Source organism: Canis aureus, chromosome 11, assembly GCF_053574225.1.
Source record: "Canis aureus isolate CA01 chromosome 11, VMU_Caureus_v.1.0, whole genome shotgun sequence".
Classification (NCBI taxonomy): Eukaryota; Metazoa; Chordata; class Mammalia; order Carnivora; family Canidae; genus Canis; species Canis aureus.
The window spans coordinates 3,841,260-3,852,367 of NC_135621.1; the positions used below are offsets into that span (position 1 = coordinate 3,841,260).

Genomic DNA, 11,108 nt, shown 5'->3' on the forward strand with positions numbered 1-11,108 from the left:
TTTTTTTTTCTTTTCTAATTTCTGCACAGAGAATGTGGGTAACTTACAAAATAAATAACAATAAAGTATAGACCAAAGGAATGGAGAGGGAGGAGAGAGGGAAGAAAGGTAATCCTGAGGGACTCTTGCATTTCCTTCTTCCCCTCCAGATTTCTGTACGAGCGACATGAACAGTCCAAGCAGGACCTCAAGGGTCTGGAGGAGACAGTTGTGAGTAGTTTCCCTCTGGGCCAAGTTAACAGAGTGAGGTGGGGGCTTCATTTCTTTCCCTGATTCCTTCATAACCCCATTCCTTATACAGAGTCAGTCCGTGGCATAATCAGGACACATCTTTTCCTAAAGGATGAGTGACTCACCTGACCAGATAGACTGACAATTCCAATAGTTTTGGAGGCAAAAGGTTGAGCTGGTATTTGGCCAGTCCCAATTTGTCATCATTCTTTCTAGGCCCGGGAACTCCAGACCCTCCACAACCTTCGCAAGCTGTTCGTTCAAGACGTCACGACTCGAGTCAAGAAAGTGAGTGCCATCCTTGACATCTTCCCAGCCCTCATATCGTCTGCTGGCCTCAGGTTTCTCCAAGCCCTGTGGCCTCCAGTGTAGCTGGCTTGGCCTGGTCTGGGTGAGGCCTCTTTGGCCGTGGGACAATCACATCTTTTCTCCGTCTTTAATCAGAGTGCAGAAATGGAGCCCGAGGACAGTGGGGGGATTCACTCCCAAAAGCAGAAGATTTCCTTTCTTGAGAACAACCTGGAACAGCTTACAAAGGTTCACAAACAGGTAAGAGTAGGGGAAGGGGTGAAGAGAACTCTTGAGGCCAGGTGCCTTGGAGACCCAAATCCTCTGAGCTCCCTTGGATTTAGGAAAATCTACTTGCAAGTTTTCCTCACTTTTCCCTTTTACTTTCCTTACTAATCCCTTCTTTATTCATGTTTGGTTCCACTTTACCTTGTTCTTTGTTCCGTGCCTGTTCTCCCTTCTCAAAGCTCCCGACCTGCCTCTGCTCAAAGTGAGACCCCCCAGGCCTATGGATTTGGAGGGAGAGATTGGAACTGGTAGAGGTCTCAGAGGCAGGGGCCTGTAACTACAAACGAGGGATACTGGGCAGAGATAGGAAGCAGTGGGACAAGGAGAAGCCAGGGAAGTTGGGCTTTCCCTCATGGAGAGAACTCCATCTGCCTAGGCCTGGGGCAGGCATGCAGGGTAATGAAAGGATGTCCTCCAGATGGCCCAACCAGGCCCTAGTAGGGGCTGGTTGAAACTCCTGTGTATTAAGTTGCTGCCTCTCTGTCCCCCTCCTTGCTGCTGCGGCTCCTTAGGTGGATGACTGGGTTTCAAAGGTATGGGGTGGGGAGGTAGACGGGGCAGTCCAAAGGAGTCAGGACAGGAAATGTTTGGTGCGTACAGAGCAGGAGCCCCCTCGCTAGCGCCAAATGGCTGAGCCTTGAAGACAGGTGCCACCACATGTCAACTGGCTCTTCTAACTGACTCATAAAATAAACCCTAATCTATACTTCATTCGCTTTCTTTCAAACCCAACTGAACACTTGATTTAAACTCATATTCTCACTAAACTGGAGATTAGATTCCTCAGTGCAATGCCCAGCATATTTAGCAAATACTTGGTACATCTTCTTTCTTTTCTTTCTTACATCTATAATGAAAAAAAAAAAAAAATCCCAGAATGGTCAGGATCTGCAGAGTTCATTTATTTTATTTGGGCCTGCAGAAGGCTATACTATCCTCTTTCGCCCTTTGTTTATTATAAAGCAGTGTAACAACATAACAACATTCCAGAAAAGTTGAAAGTCAAGGGAAGAAACATTTGTAATCAGTTCTACCACTCTGTTTCCCTTTCTGTGTGTCCACTTTCCTTCTCTGTTCAAATGCACGTCATATTGCTTATTTCCCCCCAATATTTGTGTTATGATAAAACAAAACCAAACAAAACCCACATAAAATTTACCACCACATAAAATTTACTTATCTTTAAGTTCAGTGACATTAAATGCATTCATGCTGTGGTGCAACACCCCTACCATCCTGCCCCATCACTGTCGTCTTGTAAAACTGTTTAAGGGAATCCCTTAAACAGTAACTCCCCATTGTGCCTCCCTCCCAGCCCCTGGCAAACACCATTCTTCTTTCTGTCTCTGTGATTTTTACTCCTCTGAGTACCTCACATAAGTGGAATCATCCAGGATCTGTCTTTTTGTAACTGGCTAACTGCACTCAGCATAATGTCCTCCAGGCTTATCCACAGTGTAGCATGTGTCAGGAAACCAAGGGCTGGGCTGTTTCCGTTTTCCTCATTGAAGTGGCTGCCTCTCTCTGCTCTAAGTCCCAACGACCAAAAGCAACTCCCCTAGACGATGGAGGACTCCTCATAATGTCCTACCTCAGCAGACACAAGACTAGAAAGGAAAATGAGAGAAGTGTAGAAACTTCTCAATTAACAGAAACTTAAATAGCCAGGCCTTCAGCCCTGTTCCTAATTAAGCTGAACCACTGTGACAGCAAAGCATTGTTTATGATCCTTAAATTGCCCAAAGTGAAAGAGGCACAGATGTGTTTTCAGCTCTGCCCTTTCTCCCTGGGCTCCCTGCTACACCAGCTTACCTGGTATCTTCCAAGGCCGGCTCCTGCAGGCTGGAGAGCCCCCAGTCATTGTGTGAAACCCTATAAAAAGATCAGGGAGTCTTTTTCTGGCTGCAAGATGGTTGCTCTCTAGCTTAAATCAAATGGGAGAGGGACACCCCAGGAAATCCCTGAATGTGAAGGTAATGAGCACAAATGTTTGTAAGACCTCAAACATTTTCTTTCCTTCCTATGGGGTGCTGTATGTGTGTGTGGGGGGGGCGGAGGAGGGGATGAGGCGGGTGCTCCCACATTCCAGCTTCTGCTCCTGCTCTGCACTGCAGCTAACCTGCACTCAATACCGTATCCACCTTCCAGACTGCTCCTATGCTCTTGCCGCCCTGCCCCATGCATGCCTCCAAAGCCATCTCTGGGTGAGGGGTGCCTCATGGTTGCCCTGGGGCTACTGGTCTGGCACAAGCTATGAGATATTGGGCATGGATAGCTAGGCCAGGAAAAGACGGGAACAGGACACTGCCACAAGAGTTCTGAGCTACAGTGGAGTTGGCACGTTTTACTCCTCAGAAAATGATGTGACTTTTTTTTTTTTTTTTTTTTTTTTTGATGTGACTTTTTAATGCCTGACCCCTGTTTGCTCAGGGAGAAGGAGAGAACCAGAGGACCAATTAGGTGAAGGGAATGAGGCCTTTCGAAGAAAGAATGCGGTCTCTGTCTTGTCTGACTTGATTTTTCTTTATTCTCTCTCCCTGCCCCGCACCCCCACGCTCCACTGCTGGCTCTCTCTTGGGTTGCTGGCTTTGCTTTGGCCTCTTCCCTTGGGCTTACCCCACAGCTGGTACGTGACAATGCAGATCTGCGTTGTGAGCTTCCTAAATTGGAAAAACGACTTAGGGCTACGGCTGAGAGAGTTAAGGCCCTGGAGGGTGCACTAAAGGAGGCCAAGGAAGGTGCCATGAAGGACAAGCGCCGGTACCAGCAGGAGGTGGACCGCATCAAGGAGGCCGTTCGGTACAAGAGCTCCGGCAAGCGGGGCCATTCTGCTCAGATTGGTGAGTGGGAGTAGGTGGCAGCAGATGAGGTGGGATTACCCCTGGGGGAGATCGGCAAATTCCTAAGTGTCCAGCACCTAGATGATCGCTTTTCACCCTGCCTCTGCCCCAGGATCACCCCACTACCGTCCCCCACATATATAAAAGTGAGTGATGTTAGCTGAACTCAGTTCAGCTCCAGCTAAATGACTTCAGGAACCAGGGCAACTGCAGGGAAACAGCCTCCTCACCGTCATTTTCCTTTCTTTACCACAGCCAAACCTGTGCGGCCTGGCCACTACCCAGCATCTTCACCCACTAACCCCTACGGCACCCGGAGCCCTGAGTGCATCAGTTATACCAACAGCCTCTTCCAGAACTACCAGAATTTGTACCTGCAGGGTGCACCAAGCTCCACCTCAGACATGTAGTGAGTGGCCCAAGGCGTGGGCGGGAGTCCTGACCCAAGGCTGTCTACACTCCAGAAGGCCTAGGTTGGGTCAGTTATTGGCTGACACTTAATTCTTTCCCTTAGTGGCTTCATAGCCTCTTCACACCTCTGTTTAGACAGTGGGCATTGCCTTCCCAGCCTGTGGCCATCTTGGTTGTCCTCTGTTCTCTGGGCCTGGGAGGTGTGTACGGCTCCATCCCTGAGGGGATTATGGGGCACAGTGGAGGGAGGGTGCCAGAGGCTTCTGCATCTCTCTCCTTGCTCCATCCAGCTTTGCAAACTCCTGTACCAGCAGTGGGGCCACGTCTTCTGGCGGTCCCCTGGCGTCCTACCAGAAGGCCAACATGGACAATGGTGAGTGAAAAAGATGGGTGACCAGCCTTTGGGATCCCCAGGGAGAGTTGAAAAGTGTAAGAGAAGTAAGTGACCCTGTACCTACAGCTTGAACACTGCCCATCCCTTTGGGGTCTTGGACTCTTAGAAGTGAGTTCCCCCTGTTGCCGTGCCTGTCCTCACCTCCCCTGCCACCCCTTCTCCTTTCCTTCAGCAGGAATCAGGGAGACCTTTCTCAAACAAAATGGTCGTGCACCCGGGGTGGTGGAGAATAGAGTGCCACAGACCCAGGTGGCAGCTGTACTCCAAAGTCGTACCTTTATCTCTAAGGGGTAGGATGAGAGAGGGTGTGGGGAGACGGCCTCTAACACCCAGTCTCTTTTTTCTTCTCCTAATCCTGTGTTCTCACTGATGATGCCTTCAGGAAATGCTACAGATATTAATGACAACAGGTACACCAGTCCCCATGGCTCTTGTGTTCTCTGGGTGGGACCAGAAGAAATGGTTAGATTCCCCTCGTGCCCCACTTAGGGGTTCTCTGGAGCCTTCAGGGAAAGGAGGAGGACATGAGAAGCATTCTCACCGTCCCCCTGTCCTACACATCCCCTGCCTCGGTGCAGAGAGCACGTCCCCTCCTCCGATCCCCTCTGTGGCTTCTTGCCACTCCATTCCGGGGGCTGGGAAGTGCCGTGCCCATCTGATGACCTGGTTTCTCTCCTTCCTTCAGGAAGTCTGTGACTTTGGGCAAGTCTGTGACTTTGGGCAAGTCTGTGACCTTGGGCGGGTCAGCTCCACCTCTCTAGTCGTGGTTTTCCTTGTATTCCCGAATAGTCCCTGCCTCTTGTCCCCCAGGGATGCTATGAGAGCAGAGTGACTGTAATGTTTTCCTGTATACGGAGCTGACACTGCTGGGTCTCTTCTTTTAGGAGTGACCTGCCCTGCGGCTACGAAGCTGAGGACCAGACCAAGCTTTTCCCTCTGCACCAAGAGACGGCAGCCAGCTAATCTCCCTCAGGACTGCCGCATACCTGCACTTTCAGGTAGCTTCGGGCTGCTTCCACTGACCAGCCTTGGTTGCCTCCTGTCTTGACCTCAGCCTCTTTGTCTCTCCTGCTCTTTTTCGTCATCTCAGAACTTTTAATAGTTGTCCCTCAGCTCCTGCTTTCCCTTCCCAGGGGCTAGGGCGCTACTGACCCACAGGCTCCACCCCTCAATCTCATGCTTTCCTTTTGGCCAAAGCAGTAACCACAGTACTGCCTTTCTGCCACTAGGGGACACTGTCACATGTCAAAAACAGTGAGCGAGGGTGATGCCCACCTAGAGCCACACCCAGGTCAGGGAAGGTGGTAGATATTAATTAGTAGGAGATCATCTCCACCCCCTCTCTGCCTCCACTCTAAAATAATTTTGGATGGGCAGGTATTTTCTGAACCAAGATATCTCCAGTAAAGGAGGTGTTTGCTTTATTCCTGTACCAGCATCCCACATACCTCCTATCTATGTACGAAGTCACCAATAAGCTTTAGGAAATGCCCCAGGAGGTCTGACTTTTTGTCTCTACAGAGCAGTGTCAGCACTCCCCTGCCCCCTTGCTCAGTGGTGGTAGAAAATAGCTGTGTTCCCCCTCTCTGCCCCCATTATTCCACCTCTGTGCCCAGGTCCCCTCTTCCAGCAGCTCAGGCATCTTCCTGGTTCTTGGGTGTCACCAGGCTTCTCACGTGCTTTAGGACTGGACACTAGGAGCCTGTTTTATGGTCCACTCTGGATCTTTGGAGAACTATAAATGAGAGAATATGGCCAGTCTCTTCCTGGGCTGCATCCAAGCCAAGCCCTCTCCAGGGGCTTTCCAGGACAATAGGTCAGGCACACATGGACAGAAAGGCATGAGGAGCAAGAAGTAGGGATGGGGAAGAAAGAGGAAGGGCTAGGTAGAGGAGCAGGGGCTGGGAGAGTCGTGTCCATATTAAAGGAACAAGACAAGTCAAAGTTTGTGCAAAATGCCATCCTGTTCCTGTTGAGTGGCTGGACTGCAAGGTGGTTCCTCACAACCTCTTTCTCTTTCTTCCCCAGTTTCTAAGAGGGACTGAGGCCTCTCCTCTCAGCATGCTGCAAACCTGTGGTCTCTGATACTAACAACTCCCTCCCAACCCTTGTTGTTCAACTGTACTGTTTGATGTCTTCTCTTACTCTGTATCTCTTTGTACTCTGTATCTATATATCAAAAGCTGCTGCTATGTCTCTCTCTCTCCTCTCTGTCTCACTCTCTAAGTATCTAATGATGTATTTAGCAATTTCTAAGCATAGTATACTCTCCTCATTTGGGGCAATAGGGAGGAGGGTGAATGTTTCTTCTTTCAAACATGCGTCTCTCACACTGAGTGGTATTAGTCATGGAGATGATAAAAGGAAAAAATGGGAGCTAGAGGGCTGTGATCCTTCACGCACACACACATACACACACATGCACACACACACATACACACACAAAGCCTTAAACAGAAGAATGTCTTAGCATCATAAGAAGATACAGAAATAGATTCTTCCTCCTCTTTCACATATACACAGGGGAGGGTAAAATGGAAGAACTGCTAAATTACAGGTAGAAGTTTCTTCATATAACCCCTCGACTGAACCGAGGGGGTTTGGGTGTGCAACTCCACCCTCCAAAGTATACCTTTTGCCTTTCTCTTCCTGTCCCTCTATCCCCTGCCCCAATGACCCAGGACATGGATTGTTCAAGGGACCATTTCCCTTTCTCCTCAAAACTCCTTTTGATATTCTCTGCCCCAGAACTCATGAATAGAACCTAGAGTTGCTTTAAAATATTTTGAATATGAATATTTGAGGAGGCGGACCCTGTCCAACAGTCTGCCAAATGGATGCTCATCTGTCAGGTGATTGCTTCTTTGGGTTTGAGGGTGAACAGGCTGGGAAATTCCAAGTATTTTTTGCCACAGTGATGAGCTGGATTCCTTTCTCTGTCCCATATTGGGCTGCATGTTCTTCCCATCTCCATCTTTTGGTTTGGGACCTTCCAGTTCATTGGCAAAATATCTATCTCAAGATGCCTTCCTTTCAGGCTAGAGCCTGACTTTTCCCCATAATGCATTAAAAAAATTTTTTGGACAGAATTTCTTTGATAATGTCCCCATCTGGCATTAAGTGCACTTTAAAGAAAGAGGCAGAGCAGATTTTCTAGACTGGGGGAGGGTAGTTAGAGGGGAGTACCCTCCTCCCAACACTGCCCCATATAATTGATAGAACTGTTATTTTAGTTTCAGATGTCCTTTCCTTCCACATGGTGCTAAGGTGGTTTTCTAGGTAACTGCAGGGATGGAATGCGGAGGTCACAAGCCAGTCAAATCAAGGAAGTCTGGTGTCCAGATACCCAGTCTTACTTACGTAGGATGGAAGAACAGGATCCCCCAGCAGCAAGGCAACCATCACCTAGCTTCTAAGGGAGGAAAGAAAACTTGGTGTGAATGCCAGCTTGTAAACACAGGCTATATTGGCCTGGAACTCCTTCAAGGAAAAAGTTCTTCTTCCTTTACCTGTTGGGCCCCTCGTAGCAATTATAGAAAAATGCAGGGAAAAATCTAAGAGTAAATCCAAGGCAGTGATATTCAAACATTTTTTAAGACAAATCTTATATAGAACCCTGATATAAAAAATAACCCAAAGTGATGCAGACCTGAGCAGTTTACATTTTCTTTATTTGGTGGAAAATGCTTCATTAGTGAAGGAGCTCTTGAGTGGTCTTAAGAGTTCAGAACCTGAAGGCAGAGTAGTTTGCAAACCACTGCTCTGAGGGAAAGGGGTTCAGCCTGGCTCCTCTGCCCCAAGCACATAACTCAGAGCAAAGAGGGAAAGGCCCAATGAGAGAAGAAGGAAGATGTCTGTGCACCTGTAGACTTGAGCTAATATTTGCCAACAGGGCACCTGAGAAGCCAGTGGATTTTATGTAATCTTGCCACCAAATGATTCTTTTAAAACACATAAGAAAACGTGAAGGTGTCAGGCAGATGAGGAGAGAGATGTAAGGGAAATATAATTCACTTACATAAATAAGAAACACACACACAAGGCCTTCACCAGAAGCTTCACTCTACATTCCCCCCCCCCAACCCTTCCTGCCACTACAGCAGCCCTTTCCAGAGAGCCAGGGTCACCACAAGGGACACCTGGCCTGCCCACTCACATCTGCCAAAATGTTGCATGCCAGCGTGGAAGACAAACCAAACCGCACAAACCCCAGTGTGTATTTACTTGATGTACATAGATACCTTGAAAATAAAATAAATTCAATGATGATTCTGTGGTGTTGTCAATCTTAATCTCTCCTCAGCCTCACTCCCTGATTTGTATGTAATGGCATTTGACAGTGTGGTATATATCCTTCTAGATGTTTTTCTATATATTTACAACACACATTTGTTTTCTTCCCCACCTGACAGTATATTCTGGAGATCTTTTCATGTCATTATACATAGATTTATCTCATTAAAATAGGGGCGCCTGAGTGGCTTAGTTGATTAAGCAACAGACCCTTGGTTTTGGCTCAGGTCATGATCTCTGGATCATTGGGGCTGCACTCAGTGGGGAGTCTGCTTAAGAGATTCTCTCCCTCTTCCCCTCCCCCTGCTCACCCATTCTCTAACTTTCTCTCAAAATAAATGAATCAAAAAAATTTACCTCATTAGAAAAGATGTAATTTTTCAGGGGCAGCCTGAGTGGCTCAGCGGTTTAGTGCCACCTTTGGCCCAGGGCCTGGTCCTGGAGACCTGGGATCAAGTCCCACGTTGGGCTCCCTGCATGGAGCCTGCTTCTCCCTCTCCTTGTGTCTCTGCCCCCCCCCCCATCTCTCTCTCTCTCTCTCATGAATGAATAAATAAAATCTTTAAAAAAAGAAAAGATATATTTTTTCATAAACGTATAATTTATTCAACCATTCCACTACTGGTGGACATCAATCTAGGTTATTTATAATTTTTAACCAAAAATGGTATTCTGGGATGCCTGAGTGTCTCAGGGGTTGAGTGTCTGCCTTTGGCTCAGTGCATGATCCTGGATCCTGGGATGGAGTCCCTCATCTGGCTTCCCAGAGGGAGCCTGCTTCTCCCTCTGCCTATGTCTCTACCTCTCTCTCTCATGAACAAATAAATAAAATCTTTGTTAAAAAATGGTATCCCATCCTCTTCATTTTTCCCCCAGACCATCACCTCAGTCCCAGTGTCAATTCTGTCCCTCTCCAGTGGGACTCAATCCCTCCTTTGCCAACCACTCAGTTCTCTTATCCCAAGATCATCTACCACAATCACCCTTCTAACATTTTATTCATTTTTATTTTATTTTATTTATTTTATTTATTAAGTGAGCAAGCTGTATGCCCAATGTGGGGCTTGAACTCATGACTTGAAGGTCAAGAGGCACATTGCTTTACCCACTGAGCCAGCTGAGCATCCCCTAAGCCCCATTTTAGAGCACAGGGCTCTGTGCCCTCTCTCTTCATACCTTGGAGCTTCTGAGACAATGGAGAAAAGTGTACAACTAAAACTCCAGGGCCACTGAAAGCCTAGGAAGCTAATTGGCCCTGTTTGCTACTCACTGCTTCTCTGTACCTCTACTCAGTTTCCTCCCTTGCTTCCCAGAGCAGGTGGTCGAAACTTCTAAAGATCCCTTCTCCCCTCCTCTCTTAGGCAAACAACTAAGGCAACTGAGCATGAAATTCCTTCATCTGCCCTCCATACCTACTCCCTTACCTATATTTGCACCAATCCTTTACTTTCTTTCTCCTAACAAGTGATAAATCTGTCTTTTCTGGACTAAAGCAAGTTCCTTCTAGATTCTTCATTCTTGAGATACTTACATAGACCCATTATATACGGTATCTAAAAGTGATGCAGGTGGGCAGTTTGCATCTTTGTGATTTCCCCCCTTCTTGTAAAGTCTCCCTGAAGAGTGCGTTTCTTTTATATGTTTTTAAGTCATCTCTCCCCCCAACGTGGGGCCCAAACTCACAATCCTGAGGTCAAGAATCACATGCTCTACTGATTGAGCCAGCCAAGTGTGCCCTGAAAGTGTGTGTTTCAACTGTTTCTCTATAAGTGACTCCTCATCTTGTTTTTACAGCCAGATTTCCTGACCAAAATTCCAAGCCTCCCCTCCCCACTTCTTCATCTCCCATTCATTCCTCAGCCCACCTAGAACTGGCTCTTGTTCTGATGAAACTGCTTTTTGAAGGTCACTCGTTGCCAAATACAATGGGCACTTCTCCATCCTTGTCTTGCTTCACCTCCATGACATGTGACTCTGCTCGCCACTCCTTCCTTCTGGAAACTCTACTCCCTGGTTTCTGTGACCCTGCTCTCCTGGTTCCTTTTGCTTCTCAGTCTTCTCCCGCTACCCTCTTAATTGCTGGTCTAGACCAGGGTTCTTGCTTTCTCTGGAAGGGTGTCATCCATGGCCACAGATGCCACAATTAGTCTGTGTGGGCAGCCCAGATTATTCTGCTGAGTTCTGGGCTCGTATGTCCAGTGGCCCTCAGGTCCCTCAAACACATTCCAAACCGAACTTTTCACCAACCTGCCCCTTTTCATGCCACCAGCACCGGTCTCTTGGCCAGGAGCCTGGGATTCAGTCTCAAGGTCTCCCCTTCCCTCAAGTCCCACATCCACTAAGAATTTTCCAAAGTGACATCA

At 47.7% G+C, this 11,108-nt stretch overlaps 1 protein-coding gene across 3 annotated transcripts in view; it reads left to right on the plus strand.

The window, feature by feature from the left end:
• The window catches only part of KIF5A (kinesin family member 5A), a 29,675-nt gene extending 20,954 nt beyond the window's left edge, over nucleotides 1–8,721 (plus strand). For 2 of the 3 annotated variants that reach the window (XM_077913543.1, XM_077913542.1), the window contains exons 21-30: nucleotides 150–210; nucleotides 448–519; nucleotides 676–780; nucleotides 1,320–1,340; nucleotides 3,431–3,647; nucleotides 3,903–4,056; nucleotides 4,349–4,431; nucleotides 4,835–4,862; nucleotides 5,337–5,450; nucleotides 6,481–8,721. In XM_077913543.1, coding sequence (XP_077769669.1) covers nucleotides 150–210; nucleotides 448–519; nucleotides 676–780; nucleotides 1,320–1,340; nucleotides 3,431–3,647; nucleotides 3,903–4,056; nucleotides 4,349–4,431; nucleotides 4,835–4,862; nucleotides 5,337–5,415 — 820 coding nt within the window. In that variant the 3' untranslated portion in view covers nucleotides 5,416–5,450; nucleotides 6,481–8,721. The remainder of the gene's footprint in view (nucleotides 1–149; nucleotides 211–447; nucleotides 520–675; nucleotides 781–1,319; nucleotides 1,341–3,430; nucleotides 3,648–3,902; nucleotides 4,057–4,348; nucleotides 4,432–4,834; nucleotides 4,863–5,336; nucleotides 5,451–6,480) is intronic. The other variant, XM_077913544.1, reaches the window with a different exon arrangement.
• Nucleotides 8,722–11,108: the final 2,387 nt, after the last annotated feature.